This window comes from Oncorhynchus keta, chromosome 17 (assembly GCF_023373465.1).
Source record: "Oncorhynchus keta strain PuntledgeMale-10-30-2019 chromosome 17, Oket_V2, whole genome shotgun sequence".
In the NCBI taxonomy this organism is placed as follows: domain Eukaryota; kingdom Metazoa; phylum Chordata; class Actinopteri; order Salmoniformes; family Salmonidae; genus Oncorhynchus; species Oncorhynchus keta.
The window spans coordinates 60,401,396-60,427,265 of NC_068437.1; the positions used below are offsets into that span (position 1 = coordinate 60,401,396).

At 42.1% G+C, this 25,870-nt stretch overlaps 2 protein-coding genes across 2 annotated transcripts in view; both read left to right on the plus strand.

The window, feature by feature from the left end:
• Positions 1-13,552, plus strand: part of LOC118372099 (transient receptor potential cation channel subfamily M member 1-like) — a 140,961-nt gene extending 127,409 nt beyond the window's left edge. Inside the window, exons 26-27 of the mRNA XM_052467055.1 lie at positions 5,145-5,277; positions 5,536-13,552. Of these exons, the coding sequence (XP_052323015.1) occupies positions 5,145-5,277; positions 5,536-7,423 (2,021 nt within the window). The 3' untranslated portion in view covers positions 7,424-13,552. The remainder of the gene's footprint in view (positions 1-5,144; positions 5,278-5,535) is intronic.
• Positions 13,553-19,588: 6,036 nt separating this feature from the next.
• The window catches only part of LOC118382384 (calcium and integrin-binding family member 2), a 74,875-nt gene continuing 68,593 nt past the window's right edge, over positions 19,589-25,870 (plus strand). Inside the window, exon 1 of the mRNA XM_052466869.1 lies at positions 19,589-20,058. Coding sequence (XP_052322829.1) covers positions 20,008-20,058 — 51 coding nt within the window. The 5' untranslated portion in view covers positions 19,589-20,007. The remainder of the gene's footprint in view (positions 20,059-25,870) is intronic.

The window sequence follows — 25,870 nt, forward strand, 5'->3', positions numbered from 1 at the left end:
AGCTTGATGACGAGCTTGGAGGGTACTATGGTGTTGAATGCCGAGCTGTAGTCGATGAACAGCATTCTCACATAGGTATTCCTCTTGTCCAGATGGGTTAGGGCAGTGTGCAGTGTGGTTGAGATTGCATCGTCTGTGGACCTTGGGCGGTAAGCAAATTGGAGTGGGTCTAGGGTGTCAGGTAGGGTGGAGGTGATATGGTCCTTCACTAGTCTCTCAAAGCACTTCATGATGACGGAAGTGAGTGCTACGGGGCGGTAGTCATTTAGCTCAGTTACCTTAGCTTTCTTGGGAACAGGAACAATGGTGGCCCTCTTGAAGCATGTGGGAACAGCAGACTGGTATAGGGATTGATTGAATATGTCCGTAAACACACCGGCCAGCTGGTCTGCGCATGCTCTGAGGGCGCGGCTGGGGATGCCGTCTGGGCCTGCAGCCTTGCGAGGGTTAACACGTTTAAATGTTTTACTCACCTTGGCTGCAGTGAAGGAGAGTCCGCATGTTTTCGTTGCAGGCTGTGTCAGTGGCACTGTATTGTCCTCAAAGCGGGCAAAAAAGTTATTTAGTCTGCCTGGGAGCAAGACATCCTGGTCCGTGACTGGGCTGGTTTTCTTCTTGTAGTCCGTGATTGACTGTAGACCCTGCCACATACCTCTTGTGTCTGAGCCGTTGAATTGAGATTCTACTTTGTCTCTATACTGACGCTTAGCTTGTTTGATAGCCTTGCGGAGAGAATAGCTGCACTGTTTGTATTCGGTCATGTTACCAGTCACCTTGCCCTGATTAAAAGCAGTGGTTCGCGCTTTCAGTTTCACGCGAATGCTGCCATCAATCCACGGTTTCTGGTTAGGGAATGTTTTAATCGTTGCTATGGGAACAACATCTTCAACGCACGTTCTAATGAACTCGCACACCGAATCAGCGTATTCGTCAATGTTGTTATCTGATGCAATACGAAACATATCCCAGTCCACGTGATGGAAGCAGTCTTGGAGTGTGGAATCAGCTTGGTCGGACCAGCGTTGGACAGACCTCAGCGTGGGAGCTTCTTGTTTTAGTTTCTGTCTGTAGGCAGGGATCAACAAAATGGAGTCGTGGTCAGCTTTTCCGAAAGGAGGGCGGGGCAGGGCCTTATATGTGTCGCGAAAGTTAGAGTAACAATGATCCAAGGTTTTTCCAGCCCTGGTTGCGCAATCGATATGCTGATACAATTTAGGGAGTCTTGTTTTCAGATTAGCCTTGTTAAAATCCCCAGCTACAATGAATGCTGCCTCAGGATGTATGGATTCCAGTTTGCAAAGAGTCAAATAAAGTTCGTTCAGAGCCATCGATGTGTCTGCTTGGGGGGGAATATATACGGCTGTGATTATAATCGAAGATAATTCTCTTGGTAGATAATGCGGTCAACATTTGATTGTGAGGAATTCTAAATCAGGTGAACAGAAGGATTTGAGTTCCTGTATGTTTCTTTGATCACACCACGTCTCGTTAGCCATAAGGCATACGCCCCCGCCCCTCTTCTTACCAGAAAGATGTTTGTTTCTGTCGGCGCGATGCGTGGAGAAACCCGCTGGCTTCACCGCCTCCGATAGCGTCTCTCCAGTGAGCCATGTTTCCGTGAAGCAAAGAAACGTTACAGTCTCTGATGTCCCTCTGGAATGCTACCCTTGCTCGGATTTCATCAACCTTGTTGTCAAGAGACTGGACATTGGCGAGAAGAATGCTAGGAAGTGGTGCACGATGTGCCCGTCTCCGGAGTCTGACCAGAAGACCGCCGCGTTTCCCTCTTTTACGGAGTCGTTTTTTTGGGGTCGCTGCATGGGATCCATTCCGTTGTCCTGGTTGAAAGGCAGAACACAGGATCCGCGTCGCGAAAATCATATTCTTGGTCGTACTGATGGTGAGTTGACGCTGATCTTATATTCAGTAGTTCTTCTCGACTGTATGTAATGAAACCTAAGATGACCTGGGGTACTAATGTAAGAAATAACACGTAAAAAAACAAAAAACTGCATAGTTTCCTAGGAACGCGAAGCGAGGCGGCCATCTCTGTCGGCGCCGGAAGTAGAAGGTAGGGAGTAGTGTAGGGTATGGAGTAGTGTAGGGTAGGGAGTCGTTTAGTGTTTCCTTTGCACGTTAATTTGGGGAAAAGGGGCTGGATGAAACCAAAGCAAAGAAAGTTCAAGTTAGAGAGCCCCCTCTCCTACCTACCCACTACCTACCTATTCTTACCTACCCACCTATTCTTACCTACCCACCTATTCTTACCTACCCACCTATTCTTACCTACCCACTACCCACCTATTCTTACCTACCTATTCTTACTTACCCACCTATTCTTGCGTGGATTCCAATTGGTCAGACCAGGGTTGAATACTCCGGCAGGGTAGCCTAGTGGTTAGAGCGACTAGTAACCGGAAGGTTGCAAGTTCAAACCCCCGAGCTGACAAGGTACAAATTTGTCGTTCTGCCCCTGAATAGGCAGTTCACTGTTCCAAGGCCATCATTGAAAATAAGAATTTGTTCTTTACTGACTTGCCTAGTTAAAAAATCTCAGGTACATCCTGTTTCAGTTTCTGCCTATAGGAAGGGAGGTGCAAGGGCCAAAAGGAGTGTGGGGGAGGGCCTTATATGCATCGCGGAAGTTAGAGTAGCTGTGATCCAAAGCTTTGCCAGCCCGAGTACTACAGTCAATACGCTGATAGAATTTAGCCTTGTTCTCAAATTTGCTTTGTTAAAATCCACAGCTACAATAAATGCAGCCTCAGGATATATAGTTTCCAGTTTGCATAATGTCCAGCGAAGTTCCTTGAGGGCCGTCGTGGTATCGGCTTGAGAAGGATATACACGGCTGTGACAATAACCGACAATAATTCTCTTGAGAGATAATACGGTTGGCATCTCTGACCCGGATATGGCCCAACATTATTTACTTCTTTGCTCAACTCTATTACTGATAAGCATGCACCGTTCAAGAAGCTAAAACATAGAGATAATCCATGGTGCATGCATGAACTATCAGAGAAACTTCAGGAGAGAAATGTAGCTTGGGCTAAGGCTGACTGATTCTACATCTGGGCTAAGGCTGACTGATTCTACATCTGGGCTAAGGCTGACTGATTCTACATCTGGGCTAAGGCTGACTGATTCTACTTCTGGGCTAAGGCTGACTGATTCTACGTCTGGGCTAAGGCTGACTGATTATACCACTGACTGGCAGTTCTTCAGACACTATCCCTGGTTATACAAGCAAAATAAACAGGCTTTTTGAACTGTGTATCTGAGATTGGTGGGAATCCAGCTGCTTTATGGAAGGTGGTCACATCTCTGAAACACAACTCCATTACCCTGCATGTTATGACAGCCTCTGTTCCCATAACAGATAAGATGGAAATGTGTGGTGCTTTTAATAACCACTTTGCCACAGAGTGCCACCTATTTGATATAATAACTTCTGAAAACTCTGAGAGGAGTCCTATACTCAACTTGAGCCAGGTTGCAGACAACGATACATTCCCAGATACACATTCCTCTTTATCATTTCAATCACTTGATGTCTATAATGTACTAAGTCCCTTATTGAAGATAAATGTAAATAAATCCACTGGGGCTGACTCAATTGACTCCAATATGGAGTTGTTCTCCCCTTTGCTGCTATAACAGCCTCCAATCTTCTGGTAAGGCTTTCGACTAGATGTTGGAATATTGCATTCGGGACTTGCTTCCCATTCAGCCACAAGACCATTAGTGAGGTCTGGTATTGATGTTGGAAGATTAGGCCTAGCTCGCGGTTGGTGTTCCAATTCATCCCAAAGGTGTTAGATGGGGTTGAGGTCAGGGCTCTGTGTAGGCCTGTCAAGTTCTTCCACATTGATTTCAATAAACCATTTCTTTATGGACCTTGCTTTGTGCATGGGGGAATTGTGATGCTGAAACTGGTGCCAAAGTTGGAAGCACAGAATCCTCTAGATTGTCATTGGTTGCTGTGGCGTTAAGATCTCCCTTCACTGGAACTCAGGGGCCTAGCCCGAACCATGAAAAAGCCCCAGACCATTATTCATCCTCCACCCAACTTCACAGTTGGAGCTATGCATGGGGGCAGGTAGAGTTCTCCTGGCATCCGCCAAAACCAGATTCGTCTGTCGGACTGTCGGATAATGAAGCGTGATCAATCACTCCAGAGACCATATTTCCACTGCTTCAGAGTCCAATGGTGGCGAGGTTTACACAGCTCCAGCCAACGCTTGGCATTGCACATGGTGATCTTAGTCTTGTGTGCGGCTGTTCGGACATGGAAACCCATTTCATGACGCTCCCGGCGAACAGTGCTGATGTTGGTTCCAGAGGCAGTTTTGAACTTGGTAGTGAGTGTTGCAACCGAGGACAGACAATCTTTACACTTTACGTGCTTCAGTACCGGCTGTCCCGTTCTGTGTGCTTGTGTGGTCTACCACTTTGTGGCTGAGCCGTTGTTGCTCCTAGACGTTTCCTCTTCACAATAACAGTACTTACATTTGACCGGGCAGCTCTATGACGGTGCCATATTGAAAGTCACTGAGCTGGCTGTTCTGCTGAAGTTTATACACCTGTCAGCAACGGGTGTGGCTGAAATAGCCGAATCCATTAATTTGAAGGGGTGTCCACATACTTTTGTATACAGTAGTTTAGTGCCTAAAATAAGGGTAAAAATACATGTTAAAAAAATTCAAATAGTTTCCTGATCTTTCTTCTATCTCTCAGATATAGGACAGACACTTCAGAACAAACCTCCTTTTGATTTTTGGGGGGACTATCTGTTCTTCCATCTAGTGAATCTGTTATTGAATGCGTTTCTTTTGGCTAATAGCAGTAATGTCAAATTCAGTGTTTCATCCAATTATTTTTTATGTCTTAAGGGGTCTTAAAATTCAAAATCAAATAACTAATTAATCCTCAGTATGACCATCCTAAAACAATTCCATGTGTTAGCTTAGAACCCCACCCACTCCCTCCTCCGGCTTAGACAGGGCTTAGTATTATTAACAGTCATTCATTCACGGGTCTGTACAAGCACTCCACTTCCACTGACTAGAGCATAGATATCCTGTGTCCATGTTAGTTTTCAGAAATGTACCTAATATTGATATTGTGCCTTCTCCCTCCAGAGCTACGGCTAAACCCTGAGGAGCTGAAGGCTCTATTTGAGTTTGAGGAGCAGTGTGTGGAGGAATACTTCAGAGAGAAGGAAGACGAGCACCATTCATCCAGTGACCAGAGGATCAAGGTCACATCAGAACGGTAAGACAATCCGACACAATCCCATTGCTCACTGCAAAACACTCCCGCCCAATTAAAACATCTGCTGAAGATGGGACAGAAGCTTCATTAAATTAAAATGACCATGTCCAAAAGTGTTTTTGAATCTGGTATTTTATAAGTGTGAAGTATTAGTAAGTCTGTTCCTGAAGCTTCTGTTGTTCCTTCAGGATGAATAGAAATATGTTGTTCTAGGAGCTTGTCTAATATTAAAGTCTTGTCTCTCCTTCCTCTCCCCAGGGTGGAGAACATGTCCATGCGTCTGGAGGAGGTGAATGAGCGGGAGAACACCATGAAGGCGTCCCTGCAGACAGTGGACCTTCGTCTGGCTCAGCTGGAAGACATCCACAGCCGCATGATGAACGCCCTAGAGAAGCTGGCTGGGGTCGACCATTCAGAGCTTAAACGCTCCCACTCCACACACTCCTCCTACTGCGACCCGTCCTCCCTGCTCCGAGCCAGCTCCATCAACAGCGCTGACGGCTACAGCATGTACCGCTTCCAGATGGACGTGGAGGAAGCTGAGAGGAAAGCCCAGCTTGGCAATGAGAGGCAGGACAGTGTACGGTCTCGCCTAGGGTCTGAGAGGCAGGGCAGCGTGCTGTCTCGTCTAGGGTCTGAAAGACAGGGCAGCGTACTGTCTCGTCTAGGGTCTGAAAGACAGGGCAGTGTCAGCAGAACATCCAACCTGTCTGTAGGTCCGGAGAGACAGGGCAGTCTACAGAAATTGTCTAGCGCATCTACCCTGACTGTAGGCCGGGAGCGACATGGCAGCCTACAAACCAGAGTTTCCAAGGACTACGGCCAGCCGTTAGACATGGACAGAGCAGACAGGACACGGCCCAGCTCCCATGTGGACATCCTGATCTCCCCATGTGAACAAAGGGCTGAAGGGGAGACAGATGGAGGAGAAACCAAGTCTGACATACCTAAAGACAAAGTACCAGATCCCACAGATCCACTGGATGCTGCATTAGCTAAAGCAGGTCTACCAAGAGAGAAGACCAAGCTGGAGAAGTCTAGATCTGTTAAATGCTATCCCAGCAACCCTGTGGATCACTGCATTACCTCTAGAAGCAGGGCTAAGAGCACTATCCTCTACGACCAAACTGCTGCCAATTGCGAGGCCCTCTGGGTTGCAGACTACAATCCTAAACAGGAATCCCCAGACAGTAGAGATCCTCTGGATAGTGCATTAGCTAAAGAAGGTCTGCCAAGAGAAATGTCCAAGCTGGTGGCAACCATGTCCTCCCCATTGGCGAAGTTTATCCATCCTATCCCATACTACCACACCACACCTCCATTTACCCCTCGATCCACTAGGACCAGGGCTAAAAGCAACATCTCCCCAACCACAGCAAGGGATGAGAGTGAGGCCCTCTGGGCTGCAGACTACAGATCTGTAATAGACCAGGTATCCGATGCTCCAGGCCAGTTGCCAGCTTGTTGGGAGTACAAGGTCCACCACATCCACATCGGTCAACAGCCCAAGGTCTCTGTGGTCAGGCCTCATGGCCAGCTACCTGACACACAGAGATTCTCTGAACCTGAAAAACTAGAGTCTAACATGGTTCCTCTGATTCCACCAGCTGTAGAGACTGAACTACTTAAACAGCATTCTGACATGGTTCAACAAGATGCTTTGCTGGTTCCACCAGAGGCTTTGCTGGTTCCTCCAGACATTAAGTTGTCACCTCCTCCTCCGACTGAGCTGGATCCTCCAGAGACTGAGTTGGTTCCACGAGTTCTTCCACTGGGTCCTCCAACTATAGCAACATACCTGGATCTTCCAACCATAAAAACACACCTGGTACCTCAAACCATAGAGAGGGAACTAGTTATTCCAGCTATAGAGACTGAACTAGTTGTTCCAGCTATAGATACTGCACTAGTTATTCCAGCTACAGAGACTGAACAAGATGGTCCAACCACATACACTGGATTCATTATTCCAACCATAGAGAGTGAGCTACTTATTCCAACCATAGAGAGTGAGCTACTTATTCCATCTATAGAGAGTGAACTACTTATTCCATCTATAGAGACTGAACTACAAATTCCAATCATAGAGACTGAACTTAAAATTCCAAACAAAGAGACTGAACTTCTTATTTCAACCAGAGACTAAAATAGTTATTCCAGCTGTAGAGACTGAACTACTTATTCTAACCATAAACTAAACTAATTCCTCCAACCATAGAGACTGAACTAGTAATTCCAACCATAAACACTGAACAAGGTATCCCAGCTATAGAGACTGAACTAAGTATTCAAACCACAGAGAATTAACTAGATATTACAACCATAAAGATTAAACTTGCTATTCCAGCTATAGAGACTGAAGTAGTTATTCCAGCTACAGAAACTGAATTGGTTATTCTAACCATAGACTGAACTAGTTATTCCAAATAAACAATCTGAACTCGTTATTCCAACCATACAGACTGAAATAGTTATTCCAACCACAGGGACTGAACTAGTTATTCTAACAATAGACACTGAACTAGTTCCTCAAATAACATACACTGAACAAGTTATTCCAACCACAGAGACTGAAGTAGTTATTCCAGACATAGAGACTCAGTAGGTTACTCCAGCTATACAGACTGAAATAGTTGTTTCAAACATTGAGGCTGAACCAGTTATTCCAACAATAGAGATGTAACTAGTTATTCCAGCCATAGACTGAACTAGTTATTCCAACCACCGAGACCAAACTAGTTATTCCAACAAAAGACAATGAACTAGTTCCTCAAATAACAGACTGAACTAATTATTCCAGAGACATAGACTGAGCTAGTTATTCCAGCTATATACAGACAAGTATTGAGACTGAACAAGTTATTCTAACAACAGAGAGTTAAATAGTTATGGCAAATATATACTGAACTAGTTCATCCAATCATAAAGACTGAAGTAGTTATTCCAACTATAGCTACAGAACTAGTTATTCTAGCCATACAGACTAAACTAGTTGTTCCAACAATATACACTGAACTAGTTATTTCACCAATATACGCTGAACTAGTTCCTCCAATAGTAAATACTTATTATTATTATTATTATTATTATTATTATTATTATTCCAACCATTAAGACTGAAATAGTTATTGCAATTATGGAGATGGAACCAGTTATAACAACCATAGAGACTGAACTAGTTATTTCAACAAGATACACATAACTAGTTCCTCAAACAGAGACCTGAACTAGTTATTCCAACCATAGTGATTGAACTTGTTATTCCAACCATAGAGGATGAATATTTTTTTTCCAGTCATAGAGAATAATCTAGTTATTCCAGCTGTACAGACTGAAATAGTTATTTCAACTAAACTACTTATTCCATTAATAGAGACTGAAATAGTTATTTCAACTAAACTACTTATTCCATTAATAGAGACTGAAATAGTTATTTCAAAGATATGCTGAACTAGTATCTCGAAACATAAGAGACTGAAAATGTTTTTCCAACCGAAGAGCTTGAGCAAGTTATTCCAACATTAGAGACTGAACTAGTTATTCCAACATTAGAGACTGAACTAGTTATTCCAACATTAGAGACTGAACTAGTTATTCCAACATTAGAGACTGAACTAGTTCGTTCAATCATACAGACTGAACTAGTTATTCCAGCTAGAGTCTGAACTAGTTTTTCAAAGAGAGACTGAACTAGTTATTCCAGCCATAGAGACAGAACTAGTTATTCCAGCTAGAGTCTGAACTAGTTTTTCAAAGAGAGACTGAACTAGCTATTCCAGCCATAGACTCTGACTTAGTTATTCCAGCCATAGAGACAGAACTAGTTATTCCAACAATAGAAACTTAACTATTTATGTCAATATACATTGAAATAGTTCCTCCAGCAAGAGATACTAAACTAATTATTGCAACCATAAGACTGAACTAGTTATTCAAATTTTAGAGACATAACCAGTTATTCCAACCATAAAGACCAAACTAGCTATTCCAGCTATAGAGACAGAATTATTTATTACAGCTATAGATACTGAAGTAGTTATTCCAGCTATAGAGACTGAACTAGTTGTTCCAGATATAGATACTGAAGTAGTTATTCCAGCTATAGATACTGAACTAGGTATTCCAGACACAGAGACTAAACAAGTTAGTCCAACCATAGAGACTGAACTAGGTATTCCAAACATATACACCGGATTAGTTATACCAACCATAGAGACTGAACTACTTATTCCAGGTATAGAGAGTGAACTACATATTCCAAGCATAGAGGCTGAACTACAAATTCCAACCATAAAGACTGAACTGCTTATTCCAACCAGAGACTGAACTTCTTATTCAAACTGAAGACTGAACTAGTTCCTCCAACCATATAGACAGAATTAGTTATTAAAACCCATGGAGACTAAACTAGTTATTCCAAACTTAGAGACTGAAGTAGTTCCCCCAACCATACAGACTGAAGTATTCCAACTATAGAGACCGAACAAGTTATTCCAGCTAGAGTCTGAACTAGTTTTTCAAAGAGAGACTGAACTAGTTATTCCAACCACAGAAAATAAATAATGTTTCCAGTCATAGAGATTGATCTAGTTATTCCAGCTATACAAACTGAACTAGTTAGTCCAACCATAGAGACTGAACTATATAGTTCAATCATAGAGACTGAACTAGATATTTCAAACATATACTGAACTAGTTCCTCGAACCATAGAGACTGAATACGTTTTTCCAACCAAAGAGACTGAGCAAATTATTCCAACCTTAGAGACTGAACTAGTTCCTTCAATCATACAGTCTGAACTAACTATTCCAACCATATAAACTGAACTAGTGTTTCAAATCATGGAGACAGAAGTAGTTATTCCAACAATAAAAACTGAACTATTTATGTCAACAATATACATTGAAATAGTTCCTCCAGCAAGAGATACTGAACTAATTTTCCAACAATTTAAAGTTAACTAGTTGTTCAAATTTTAGAGACATAACCAGATATTCCAACCATAGAGACTGAAAAGTTATTAGAACCATAGTGACTGAACTAGTTATTCCAACTATGAAGCTGAACTAGCTATGTCAGCAATAGAGATGGAACTAGCTATTCCAGCTATAGATACTGAAGTAGTTATTCCAATAATAGTCACTGAATTAGTTATTCCAATAATAGTCACTGAATTAGTTATTCCAATAATAGTCACTGGATTAGTTATTCCAACAATAGACACTGAAATAGTTCCTCTAACAAAATATACTGATGAAGTTATTCCAACCATTAAACATGAACTATTTATTCTAATTAAAGAGACTGAAACAGTTATTCCAACCATAGATACTGAACTAGTTATCCCAACCATATACTGAACTATGTCCTCCAACCATTAAGATTGAACTAGTTATTCTAAAGATATTGAACAAGTTATTCCAGTTATAGAGACCGAAGTAGTTCATTCAACCATGGGGACTGAACTAGTTATTCTACTATATAGACTGAACTAGTTCTTCCAACCATAGAGACTGAACTCGTTATTCCACATATAGAGACTGAATTAGCTATTCCAGCTGTAAAGATTGAACATATTCCAAATATAAAGACTGAACAAGTTATTCCAGCTACACACACTGAACTAATCATTCCAGCTTTACAGACTGAACTAGTTATCGCAACAATAGAGACTGAACTAGTTATTCCAACCATTGAGACTGAACTAGTTATTTCAACTATAGAGACTGATCTAGTTATTTAAACCATAGAGACAACTAATTATTCCAAACATAGACATAATTAGTTATTTCAACCATTGAGACTGACCTAGTTATTCCTGCTATAGAGACTTAAATAGTTATTCCAACCACAGTGAATGAACTAGTTGTTCCAACCATAGACACTGAACTAGTTATTCCGGCTCTAGTAACTATGTATTCCATCCAGAGTGATTTAACTAGCTATTCCAACTATAGACTGAATAAATTGTTTCAACCATTGAGACTGAACTAGTTATTCCTACAATAGAGACTGAATTAGGTATTCCAACTGTAGAGACTGAACTAGTTATTCCAAGCAAAAAGGCTGAACTAGTTATTCCAGCTATAGTGACTGAACTACACATTACTACCAAAGTGATTGAATTAGTTATTCTAACCGTAGAGACTGATCTAGTTATTCCAAACAACAGACTGAGCTAGTTATTCCAACCATAGACACTTTATTTATTTTTGCTACGGGTGGGTGCTGCTATGGTGACCAGTGAGCTGAGATGAGACGGGGCTTTACCTAGCAAAGACTTATAGATGACCTGGAGCCAATGGGTTTGGCAACGAGTATGAAGCGAGGGCCAGCCAACAAGAGCATACAGGTCGCAGTGATGGGTAGTATATGGGGCATTGGTGACTAAACGGATGGCACTGTGATAGACTGCATCCAGTTTGCTGAGTAGAGTGTCGGTTGTAAAGCATGCATTTAGTTTTACTTGCATGTAAGAGCAGTTGGAGGCCAAGGAAGGTGAGTTGTATGGCATTGAAGCTCGTTTGGAGGTTAGTTAGCACAGTGTCCAAAAAGGGCCAGATGTATACAGAATGGAGTCATCTGTGTAGAGGTGGATCAGAGAATCACCAGCAGCAACAGGAACATCATTGATATATACAGAGAAAAGTGTCGGCCCAAGAATTGAACCCTGTTGCACCCCCATAGAGACTGCCAGAGGTCCGGACAACAGGCCCTCCGATTTGACACACTGAACTCTATCTGAGAAGTAGTTGGTGAACCAGGCAAGGCAGTCATTTGACAAACCAAGGCTTTTGAGTCTGTCGATAAGAATGCGGTGATTGACAGTCGAAAGCCTTGGCCAGGTCGATGAATACGTCTGCACAGTATTGTCTCTTATCGATCGATGGTGGTTATGATTTTGTTTGGGACCTTGAGTGTGCTGAGGTGTACCCATGACCAGTTCGGAAACCAGATTGCATAGCGGAGAAGGTACAGTGGGATTCTAAATGCTCAGTGATCTGTTTGTTGACTTGGCTTTCGAAGACTTTAGAATGGCAGGGCAGGATAGATATAGGTCTGTAGTAGTTTGGGTCTAGAGTGTCTCCCCCTGTAAAGAGGGGGATGACCGCAGCAGCTTTCCAATCTTTGGGGATCTCAGACGATACGAAAGAGAGGTTTAACAGGCCAGTAATAGGGGTTGCAACAATTTTGGCAGATAATTTTAGAGAGGGTCCAGATTGTCTAGCCCGGCTGATTTGTAGGGGTCCAGATTCTGCAACTCTTTCAGAACATCAGCTGTCTGGATTGGGGTGAAGGAGAAATGGGGGAGGCTTGGGCAAGTTGCTGTGGGGGTGAAGGGCTGTTGACTGGGGTAGGGGTAGCCAGATAAGGCGGGGCTTTACCTAGCAAATATTTATAGATGACCTGGAGCCAATGGGTTTGGCGATGAATATGAAGCATAGGCCAGCTCTAGTTGCTCAAACAACAGAGACTGAAACATTATTCCAACCATAGAGACCGAACTAGCTTAGCCGAACTTGCTATAGTGAATGATCTCCTTACTCCAACAATAGCAATTGAAATAGTTATTCTATCTATATAGACTGAAGTAGTTGTTTCAACCATAGAGACCTAAATAGTTATTCCAAACATAGACTGCATTTGTTATTTCAACCAGTGAGACTGAATTAGTGATTCCTATTATATGAACTAGTTAACTATGAACTAGTTATTCTAACCAAAGAGGTTGAACTCGTTATTCCAAAAATAGAGATTGAACTATTTATTCCAACCATTGAGACTGAATTAGTAATTTCAACAATAGAGACAAACTAGTTATTCCAGCTATAGAGATTGAGGAGGACCCCACCCAGGTCTGGCAGGCTACTGGCCCAGTCAAGGCTACCTGCTGAGGTCCCTAAGGTCTAAGGGTTGGAACGCCAGCAACCGGAAGGGAAGAGCCTGGGATAGAGCATAGAGAAACCAAGAGCCACTAGCAGTGACAAAGACCACTGTCAAACACTCCAGGATCATCCACAATTTGACCACTGTCAAATACTCCAGAACCATCCAGCACTGGACCACTGTCAAATACTCCAGAACCATCCAGCACTCCTGCTGAACACTTGTAGTCCCGGTCAAATGTAAACTGTCCTACAAAAATAATACTTTTTCACTAATCAACCTCCCGGAATAAATTATTTTCCCTATATAGTATTGTGGGGATGAAAAATAAAAACTGCATCATTGTAATACCTACAAAATTAGAATAAAATAAATAATCTATTGCCATTTAGTCCACTTCCTTTGTGAAACTGCATTCACATCACCACACTCTGAACTGCTTGCCTTATGACCGGTACTAGCTATCATCCTCTACCTGAGCATTAAAACACAACCATTTAACTGACTGTTGCCTGGAAATATTCTTACCAAACCAGTTAGTCAGACTACTGAAAAGCCTTCACTATGTCTGGGCCCCTAGACCTACCAACCAGCTCCAGACAGGACAGGTGTTGTCTGTGTACCACATTTACATTTACATTTAAGTCATTTAGCAGACGCTCTTATCCAGAGCGACTTACAAATTGGTGCATTCACCTTATGACATCCAGTAGAACAGTCACTTTACAATAGTGCATCTAAATCTTAAAGGGGGGGGGTGAGAAAGATTACTTATCCTATCCTAGGTATTCCTTAAAGGTGGGGTTTCAGGTGTCTCCGGAAGGTGGTGATTGACTCCGCTGTCCTGGCGTCGTGAGGGAGTTTGTTCCACCATTGGGGGGCCAGAGCAGCGAACAGTTTTGACTGGGCTGTACTTCCTCAGTGGTAGGGAGGCAGGTAGCTCACCTTCTCCAGTTTCTGACCTCTGACAGGCAGCGTTTGTCATCTGGGTTGAGCAATTCCAGTGTTGTTTGGTCATTCAATTGTTTGTATGTCTCGTGCTACCAAGTATAGGCCTATATGTTACAGGTCCCAGGAATGTGGCTTGAAATTAATTGACAGGAAAGCATAATCAAGCTTGGATTGTTTTACTGCATTAGCTTCAGGAGTTGTCAATACAGTGTAATTTCATTGTATTCAATACTTCATAAAACAATTAACAAAGCAGCTAGCTGACTACATAGACAGACTGAAATACAGATAGGTTAGCTATCCATAAACAACTGGTATCTAGCTAAACCAATAGCTAAATGTAGATACAAACTGCAAAATAGCACTTACATAGTTTGACATAACATTATATGGGCTATAAAAGGAAAGACCAGCTGTTACATATAAGCTTCTTCTGCTATGGTATTATGGCGGTCTGGAAACCAACGCTGCCACCAACTGGACGGGATGAATAAATTCACAAATGGAAAGTAAATTCCATTACAGGTTTGGGGAACAAATTACATTACAAGATATACTGTATAAATACTGTATATAATACAAATGATCACGTAAAAATCTTCCCACTCCTTCAGTCATAAGATATTTGTGACTCGTTTCAGGAAACTAGGCGTATGTCGCAAGTCACGACTTCACAGGAGAGCCATTTAACTTTTTAAAACTTTTTTTTATCCAAATGCGTTTTTTGGCAGAAATATCTTCTGGAACATGTGAACTTTCATGTGCCTTAATAACAAACTTGTATGCCATCTGTAAATACGAAGAAAATGGTTAAATTACCAGCCTTGTTGGTTAAGCCACTGAAAAACACAGCAACCTTCCCACTAGCCACGATTGGCTGAGATAATGAGTGGGCTGGACATACCATGAGAGGAGTTGGAATTGGTATATAAAAGGCTTCTGTCTATTGGAGCTGGTCAGTCTGTTTTGGTAATCCTGTGAAACGCGGCTTTAAAAAAATGTATTGTGTAGTGGACCTGCATAAGTGTTGCTCTCCACTTTCTGGAGGATCAAGTTCTGAAATCGGTGGAAATAGAGTATGATAGTTAAAGAGATGGAGGTAACACCTGTCTCCGGATGACATCTTCAAACTAAGGGCAACCGTGGTATGGTGTCCGTGACAGGGAGACACATCCATCATGCCTGATGATGTATACAGGTAAGATAGTCTAGCGTTAGCTAGCTACATTTTCAGATATTACACATTTCTAAATTTGACAAAGTGGTTTCATTTCAAGCTAAAGTGTGATGTTAGCTAGCTTGCTAACGTTAGCTGGATGGCTCCCTAGCTGAAGTTATTCGTATCCCAGAGTCGTTTGCTTTTCTAGTCAGAGCCTAATGTTAGCTAGCTAACATTGAACCCGGTTGGTTAGCTCCCAGCATTTTCATGCAGGGTAGTAATGTGATTTTATTTGTCACATGTGGCGAATCCAACAGGTGTAGACTTTACAGTGAAATGCTTACTTGCAAGCTGTCACGCCCTAGAAAGACTTTTATTCTCTATTTTGATTAGGCCAGGGTGTGACTCGGGTGGGCATTCTAGTTTCTTTATTTCTATGTTTCCTGTTTCTATGTTTTGGTCGAGTATGGTTCTCAACCAGGGACAGTTGTTTATCGTTGTCTCTGATTGGGAATCATACTTGGGCAGTCTGTTTTTCCACCTTAGTTGTTGGTAGAGGTTGTTAGTGGTCTGTATAGCCCTAGTAAGCTTTAAAGGTTTTAAGAGAAAAAAAAGTGTTAAGTAAAACATAGAAAAGAAAGTAACAAATAATTACACAACAGCAGTAAAATAACAATAGCGAGGCTATATACAGGGGGCACCAGTACAGAGTTAATGGGTGGAGGCACCGGTTAGAAAAAGTTGCAATCTTCCCGCTAGCAATGATTGGCTGAGATAATGAGTGGGCCGGACATGCCGTGAGATGAGTTTGAATTGGTCTGCGGGGTAAAATCGTGTCTATAAAATGAGCTGCTGGTTATGTTTAGATAATCCTTTCTGCTGCAGTTTTTTCGAAAGATATGTTAGCCATTGAGACCTGCAAATATGTTGCTACTGCTCTCAATAAAATCCAGAATTTATCAGGCGCATTCAACAAAGGTCAGTGGGAAAAAGTTGTGGTGGACTACTTTCTGGAGGACAATCGTGCCATGCTGACTCTCTCTGACTGAAAATGAACCAGACAATGAGGAAATCCAGAATTTACGTAAAACATTTTTTAAAATATTTTCTCAGAATGCCATTTCGCATTGCTAGTTATATCCTAATGTTCGCAAGCTAACTAGCTAACATTGAACCTATTTGGTTAACTTTAGCTAGCTATGACAATCGGTTTGTATTACTAGTTAAAGCTTGCTGTTAGCTAGCTTGTTAGAGATTAGCCACATTTTTACATTTTTGCCTAATATAACAAATATACCAAATCTAACTGCCTGTAGCTCAGGGCCAGAAGCAAGGATATGTCACATCTGCTAAGGCAACGCCCTCTTCCACTCATCCTGTGCCACTCATCCAAGACCTCTACAAATACTCAGTCCTGCCACTTCTACACTGCCAGATCATAATCTCTGCTCATTCTGCCCGCTCTGACTCTAGTCCCTGTCTCCAGTCCAACGTCTCGTCATCTTGCTACTCCCACCTGAGCTTCCCCTGGCCTGCACTTCGTCTTCCCCCTGTGTTGCAATAAATACCTCTTACATCATCCTCGTTTCTGAGTCTGCTCTTGGGTTCCCCAGTTCCACTCGGCGTAACAGGATATGCATATTCTTGGTACCATTTGAAAGGAAACACTTTGATGTTTGTGGAAATGTGAAATTAATGTAGGATAATATAACACAATAGATCTGGTAAAAGAAAAAAATGTATTTTGTATTTTTGTTGTACCATCATCTCTGAAATGCAAGACAAAGATGACACATTTAGCCATCAAGCCGGATGTAAATGAGATGGTGTCCACAAGAGGGCAACAGTGTATGTGCAAAGTTTCAGACTGATAACTTGAAGAATCAGCAAGCTACATGACATTTAGTATGAAGTCACCCAGGTGTCCTTCATGATTTGCCCAAATGTACCCAAGTTTCCAAATGGTTAAATTGATACATTTTCAAGAACATAACTATAGAAAACATACAAAAATGCTATTCTAATAAAACATACATGTTTACACACTCCCAGAAGTGTCATACATTATGAATCATTAGCTTCCCTACATAAAATGTACTAACAGGAGACCCGACAAGAATGCTGATCCAATGTCTCCAAACACAGAGGTGAAATATTTAAGATAAGGGCCAAGATAGCAGCCAACACTGATCTAATGTTATAAGTGAACACACCACAAACACAAAGTAAAAAATAAATAAAGATGTACACATTATTTACAATGACTGTACTTACAAAACGCCCTATACACAAGATTGTGCTGCTGGTCCCAAGTCCAGGGCGGCAGTGGTTAGAGCATTGGACGAGTAACTGAAAGGTTGCTGGATCAAATCCCCGAGCTGACAAGGTAAAAATCTGTTGTTCTGCCCCTGAACAAGGCAGTTAACCCACTGTTCCCTGGTAGGCTGTCATTGAAATTAAGAATGTGTTCTTAAGTCAGCAGTCCAATGTGCTTAAGATAGCTAGCAGGCCACAGATTAGCGGCTGTGCGTTCAGGGGTCGTTGGCTGCTATAATTCCAGGTGGATTTAAAAATATAAAAAAATAAACAAAAGATATCATAATAAAAATGTTAAATTAAAATAGGTTCAGAACTTGCGGTAGGAATCCGAAAATATCGAGAAGAATAAGTCCGACTAGCTCTGGTTTGAGTCACGTTGTACAGACTGGCGAGAGTTGTCTGGGATAAAGGTAGCTGATGACCGCTAGCAAACGATAGCTGACTGCTAGTTCGTGGCTTCAGAATGTATTCGATGGGCCTCGTAAGCCAACAGTCCATTGTGCTCTAGACAGCTAGCATTCAGGGGACGTTAGCTGCGAATGTCGGAAGGTGAGAAGGTTCAGAGCTTGCGATAGGAATCCGGGGATATGGAGAGAAAAAAATAAGGCCGGTATGCTCTGGTTGAATCGCATTGTACAAACTGGCGAGAGCTTTCCGAGCTAAGGTTAGCTGATGACCGTTAGCTGGCTAGTTAGCTGGCTAGTTTATGTTGGAGAGATTCCAGTAAGAGGCAAAGAGAAATACGTTAGAGAATAAGCAGGTCCACACTGCATTGGGTGAGGCGGATTGCAGGAGAGTATTTTGAAGTAAGGGTTTAGAAAAATATAAAAAGATATGCGTAGAGAAATATATAAAAAATATATATACATGGGACAAGACGAAGGACAAATACGTTTGACTGCTACGCCATCTTGGAATAAGCCAGTTCCAAACGAGGGATCCATAGTGGAATAATGCCATATTTGGATAAGAGAATAATGGGAATTGATGGGAAATGATGTCAAATATATCACTAGCCACTTTTAACAATGCTACCTAATATAATGTTTACATACTCTACATTATTCATCTCATATGTATACGTATATACTGTACTCTATACCATCTACTGCATCCTTATGTAATACATGTATCACTAGCCACTTTAACTATGCCACTTTGTTTACATACTCATCTCATATGTATATACTACACTCAATACCATCTACTGCATCTTGCCTATGCTGCTCTGTACCATCACTCATTCATATATCCTTATGTACATATTCTTTATCCCCTTACACTTGTGTCTATAAGGCAGTAGTTTTGGAATTGTTAGCTAGATTACTTGTTGGTTATTACTGCATTGTCGGAACTAGAAGAACAAGCATTTCGCTACACTCGCATTAACATCTGCTAACCATGTGTATGTGACAAATACAATTTGATTTGATTTAAACAAGGTCAGAATGTTGTTACATAACTTACAAAATAAATACATGTGACAATAAACATCACAAAAAAAAGTCGAATCACTCTGTGGATGTATTAGACTGCATAATAGCATTTGGGGAATGCATAACGGCACTGTAGAGTCTTACTTATGGAGTGTGCACCCATGAAATGGGTTATCAGCCTAGTCAGTGACACCCACAGATTAGAAATGTCAAAAAGTTTACACAAATAGCGTCATATCTCTTATTGCAGGATTTCGACTGTGGCAAATCACCTCGTCAGTCAGTCTATTGTGTGTAATGGACTTTTATATTGAAATGGGGTATCAGCCTTTTCACTGACACCCACAGATTACAATTCCAAAGAGTTTACACAGATAATTCACGCAAATCGTAAATGTTGTTTAAACTTTCATTCTGGAACTAGAAAACGGAGGCTACGAATTAGAATTCTACTAATACATGAGGAAAATAAGATTGAGCTTTTCTGCAGATGAAACAGGAGCCATATTTACGTCTGAGAAAGAAATGTGTTTTCTGAATTCCAATGCTTGCGTGGGTGTGATGCAGCCGCCCCCTGGTGGTAACTACAGTTCATTATCGGTACGATTCTCTCGTCAGTTGTGGACAGCCGCCTGTGCTGAAACTGAAACTGCCCAAGGCGTCAGCAGATTCTGCTCTTCAGACCTTTTCGGACTTTTGTCTGTCTGTAGGCTACTTCTGCTGCTTCAACAACTGGCTGCACTGAGAATTGTGATAATTTTTCTTCTTCCTCTGCGTTTCAATACTTTTACAACATCTCATTGGAATACACCACCAACTGTTTCAGAGCTTGCCATTCTTTGGACACTGAACATCTATGCGGAGTCATAATTCTTGTTTGACCACGTCGTGTAAATGCCCTAAATGACTAGACTTGAGAAAACGCATCGAAGTTCCAATGTGATGAATCTGTACAAGAGGAAAATTACTAGGCTAAGATGGGTAATAAGCAAACGATATTTACTGATGAACAGCTAGATGCTTACCAGGTAAGAGCCCGTACGTGCGAACATTTATTGTAGTTTGATCATTGCAATGCATCTTTATGTTCAGAAACTCTGCTGTGATCAATAGTGACATTAGCAACCTGTTGTCGCTCCAGAATAATTGTCGATCAATGAAAAATGTAATAAAAAAAGAACAATTTATGAAAATGCCTCGTAACACAAAAATGCATTGACTTCCTTACTGCTTATTTTACACAAAAGAAAAGAAAGTCCTATTTTCGATTGTGGACAAAAATATTTAGAAAAAATATAGACACGTAGGTCAGCTTCAAATACATATTGTGTTGACACTGCTCAGATTGACATTTTGCTGCATATTAAAATATATTATACCACTTAGCTAATTTCTATGTAGCCTATATCATACTATACGTAGCCTATATATTATTGTATGTAGCCATATCATACTGTATGTAGCCATATCATACTGTATGTAGCCTGTTTCATACTGTATGTAGCCATATCATACTTTTGTAGCCTATATCATACCGTATGTAGCCTATATCATACTTTATGTAGCCTCTATCATACTGTATGTATCCTATAGTATTTTTGTGTAGCCTATATCATGCTGTATTTATTATATCATTTTTTCACCTTTATTTAACCAGGTAGGCTAGTTGAGAACACCTTTATTTAACCAGGTAGGCTAGTGGAGAACACCTTTATTTAACCAGGTAGGCCAGTTGAGAACACCTTTATTTAACCAGGTAGGCTAGTTGAGAACACCTTTATTTAACCAGGTAGGCTAGTTGAGAACAAGTTCTCATTTGCAACTGCGACCTGGCCAAGATAAAGCATAGCAGTGTGAGGAGACAACACAGAGTTACACATGGAGTAAACAATTAACAAGTCAATAACACAGTAGGAAGAAAAAAATAGTGGAGTCTATATACATCGTGTGCAAAAGGCATGAGGAGGTAGGGGAATAATAACATTTTTGCAGATTAACACTGGAGTGATAAATGATCAGATGGTCATGTACAGGTAGAGATATTGGTGTGCAAAAGAGCAGAAAAGTAAATAAATAAAAACAGTATGGGGATGAGGTAGGTAAAAATGGGTGGGCTATTCGCCGATAGCCTATGTACAGCTGCAGCGATCGGTTAGCTGCTCAGATAGCAGATGTTTGAAGTTGGTGAGGGAGATAAAAGTCTCCAACTTCAGCAATTTTTGCAATTCGTTCTAGTCATAGGCAGCAGAGAACTGGAACGAAAGGCGGCCAAATGAGGTGTTGGCTTTAGGGATGATCAGTGAGATACACCTGCTGGAGCGCGTGCTACGGATGGGTGTTGCCATCGTGACCAGTGAACTGAGATAAGGCGGAGCTTTACCTAGCATGGACTTGTAGATGACCTGGAGCCAGTGGGTCTGGCGACGAATATGTAGCGAGGGCCAGCCGACTAGAGCAAACAAGTCGCAGTGGTGGGTGGTATAAGGTGCTTTAGTGACAAAACGGATGGCACTGTGATAAACTGCATCCAGTTTGCTGAGTAGAGTGTTGGAAGCAATTTTGTAGATGACATCGCCGAAGTCGAGGATCGGTAGGATAGTCAGTTTTACTAGGGTAAGTTTGGCGGCGTGAATGAAGGAGGCTTTGTTGCGGAATAGAAAGCCGACTCTTGATTTGATTTTCGATTGGAGATGTTTGATATGAGTCTGGAAGGAGAGTTTCAGTCTAGATAGACACCTAGGTACTTATAGATGTCCACATATTCAAGGTTGGAACCATCCAGGGTGGTGATGCTGGTCAGGCGTGCGGGTGCAGGCAGCGAACGGTTGAAAAGCATGCATTTGGTTTTACTAGCGTTTAAGAGCAGTTGGAGGCCACGGAAGGAGAGTTGTATGGCATTGAAGCTTGCCTGGAGGGTTGTTAACACAGTGTCCAAAGAAGGGCCAGAAGTATACAGAATGGTGTCGTCTGCGTAGAGGTGGATCAGAGACTCACCAGCAGCAAGAGCGACCTCATTGATGTATACAGAGAAGAGAGTCTGTCCAAGAATTGAACCCTGTGGCACCCCCATAGAGACTGCCAGAGGTCCGGACAGCAGACCCTCCGATTTGACACACTGAACTCTATCAGAGAAGTAGTTGGTGAACCTGGCGAGGCAATCATTTGAGAAACCAAGGCTGTCGAGTCTGCCGATGAGGATGTGGTGATTGACGGAGTCGAAAGCCTTGGCCAGATCAATGAATACGGCTGCACAGTAATGTTTCTTATCGATGGCGGTTAAGATATCGTTTAGGACCTTGAGCGTGGCTGAGGTGCACCCATGACCAGCTCTGAAACCAGATTGCATAGCAGAGAAGGTATGATGAGATTCGAAATGGTCGGTAATCTGTTTGTTGACTTGGCTTTCGAAGACCTTAGAAAGGCATGGTAGGATAGATGTAGGTCTGTAGCAGTTTGGGTCAAGAGTGTCCCCCCCCTTTAAAGAGGGGGATGACCGCAGCTGCTTTCCAATCTTTGGGAATCTCAGACGACACGAAAGAGGTTGAACAGGAGAGTAATAGGGGTGGCAACAATTTCGGCAGATCATTTTAGAAAGAAAGGGTCCAGATTGTCTCGCCCGGCTTATTTGTAGTGGTCCAGATTTTGCAGCTCTATCAGAACATCAGCTGAACGGATTTGGGAGAAGGAGAAATGGGGAAGGCTTCGGCGAGTTGCTGTTGGGGGTGCAGTGCTGTTGACCAGGGTAGGAGTAGCCAGGTGGAAAGCATGGCCAGCCGTAGAAAAATGCTTATTGAAATTCTCAATTATGGTGAATATGTCAGTGGTGACAGTGTTTCCTATCTTCAGTGCAGTGGGCAGCTGGGAGGAGGTGTTCTTATTCTCCATGGACTTTACAGTGTCCACAAACTTTTTTGATTTAGTGTTGCAGGAAGCAAATTTCTGCTTGAAAAAGCTAGCCTTGGCTTTTCTAACTGCCTGTGTATAATGGTTTCTAGCTTCCCTGAACAGCTGCATATCACGGGGGCTGTTCGATGCTAATGCAGAATGCCATAGGATGTTTTTGTGTTGGTTAAGGGCAGTCAGGTCTGGGGAGAACCAAGGGCTATATCTGTTCCTGGTTCTAAATTTCTTGAACGGGGCATGTTTATTTAAGATTGTTAGGAAGGCATTTAAAAAATATATCCAAGATCAATATCCTTCCAGGATACCCCGGCCAGGTCGATTAGAAAGGCCTGCTCGCTGAAGTGTTTCAGGGAGCGTTTTACAGTGATGAGTGGAGGTCGTTTGACCGCTGACCCATTACGGATGCAGGCAATGATGCAGTGATCGCTGAGATCTTGGTTGAAGACAGCAGAGGTGTATTTAGAGGGGAAGTTGGTTTGGATGATATCTATGAGGGTGCCCGTGTTTAAGGCTTTGGGGTTGTACCTGGTAGGTTCATTGATAATTTGTGTGAGATTGAGGGCATCAAGTTTAGATTGTAGGATGGCTGGGGTGTTAAGCATGTTCCAGTTTAGGTCGCCTAGCAGCACGAGCTCTGAAGATAGATGGGGGGCAATCAGTTCACATATGGTGTCCAGAGCACAGCTGGGGGCAGAGGGTGGTCTATAGCAGGTGGCAACGGTGAGAGACTTGTTTTTAGAGAGGTGGATTTTTAAAAGTAGAAGTTCAAATTGTTTGGGTACAGACCTGGATAGTAGGACAGAACTCTGCAGGCTATCTTTGCAGTAGATTGCAACACCGCCCCCTTTGGCAGTTCTATCTTGTCTGAAAATGTTGTAGTTTGGAATTAAAATTTCAGAATTTTTGGTGGTCTTCCTAAGCCAGGATTCAGACACAGCTAGAACATCTGGGTTGGCAGAGTGTGCTAAAGCAGTGAATAGAACAAACTTGGGGAGGAGGCTTCTAATGTTAACATGCATGAAACCAAGGCTATTGCGGTTACAGAAGTCGTCAAAAGAGAGCGCCTGGGAATAGGAGTGGAGCTAGGCACTGCAGGGCCTGGATTCACCTCTACATCGCCAGAGGAACATAGGAGGAGTAGAATAAGGGTGCGGCTAAAAGCAATAAGAATTGGTCGTCTGGAACGTCTGGAACAGAGAGTAAAAGGAGGTTTCTGGGGGCGATAAAATAGCATCAAGGTATAATGTACAGACAAAGGTATGGTAGGATGTGAATACAGTGGAGGTAAACCTAGGTATTGAGTGATGAAGAGAGAGATATTATCTCTAGAAACATCATTGAAACCAGGAGATGTCATTGCATGTGTGGGTGGTGGAACTAATGGGTTGGATAAGGTATAGTGAGCAGGACTAGAGGCTCTACAGTGAAATAAGCCAATAAACACTAACCAGAACAGCAATGGACAAGACATATTGACATTAAGGAGAGGCATGCTTAGTCGAGTGATCAAAAGGGTCCAGTGAGTGGAGAGGTTGGTTGGGAGTCACGGCGACTTAGACAGCTAGCCAGGCCATCGGTAGCAAGCTAGCATAGGATGGAGCTCTGTTATTAGCCACCTCTTGCGTTCCGTCAGTAGATTAGTGGTGTTCCGTGTGGTAGAGGGGATTAATCCAAATCACACAACAACAACAAATATAAAAACAATAGATATAGTTATAGAGGCCCAAGAAGAAACATAATAATAATAAAAATAAATAAATTGTCCGATTGTCTATTCAGATAGCAGCCGGTAAGACAGCTAACGGTTAGCAGGCCGCAGATGGGTGTTCAGGTAACGTCGCGACGGAGGAGCCAGCCGGATAACTCCTTCGGGTAGATAACGTCGGCAGTCCAGTTGTGAAGGCCCGGTGGGGCTCCGCGTAGGCAGTAAAATGGGTCCGGATAGGTGACTGCAGCCCAGGAGTGATTGACGGAGCTGGCTAGCTCCGGAATTATTGATGTTTGCTCCGGAATCGACGAAAGTCGATAGTCACACGGATAGCAGCTAGCTAGCTGTGAGATCCAGGTATGAATGTCCAGAGAGCAGTTGAAATCCAGGGACATGGAGAGAAAAATTGGTCCGGTATGTTCCGTTCCGAGCTGCGCTGCGCTGTACAAAACTGGCGATAGATTTTCGAGCTAAAGGGTAGCTGATGACCATAAACCGTGGTTAGCTGAATACTAACGATTTGCCAGTAAAGAAGCTAACTAGCTTCTGAACTAGCTTCTGGACTAGCTTCTGGGCTAGCTCCTGGCTAGCTTCTGGCTAGTTTCTGGCTAGCTTCTTGGAGTTTCTGGCTAGCTTCTTGGAGGATTACAGATTTGAGGTAAATAATACTTTTTTATTAATATAAATTGGTGAGGTGGGTTGCAGGAGAGTGTTTTGAAGATGAGTTGATGGAAAATAAAAACAAAATGTGTGTGAAAAAAAGTTGTAAATGTATATATATACGGGACACGACAAGACGAGGACAAAAGACGTCTGAACTGATATGCCATCTTGGATTCATATCATATTGTATGTAGCCTATATCATATTGTATGTAGCCTATATCATATTGTATGTAGCCTATATCATATTGTATGTAGCCTATATCATATTGTATGTAGCCTATATCATATTGTATGTAGCCTATATCATATTGTATGTAGCCTATATCATATTGTATGCAGCCTATATTATACTGTATGTATCCAAAAGCATTTTTATGTAGCCCATATCATGTATGTAGCCTGTATCATACTGCATGTAGCCGATATCATACTGTATGTAGCCTATATCATATATGTAGCCTATATCATACTGTATGTAGCCTATATCATGTATGTAGCCTATATCATACTGTAAGTAGCCTATATTATACTGTATGTAGCCTATATCATGCTGTATGTAGCCTA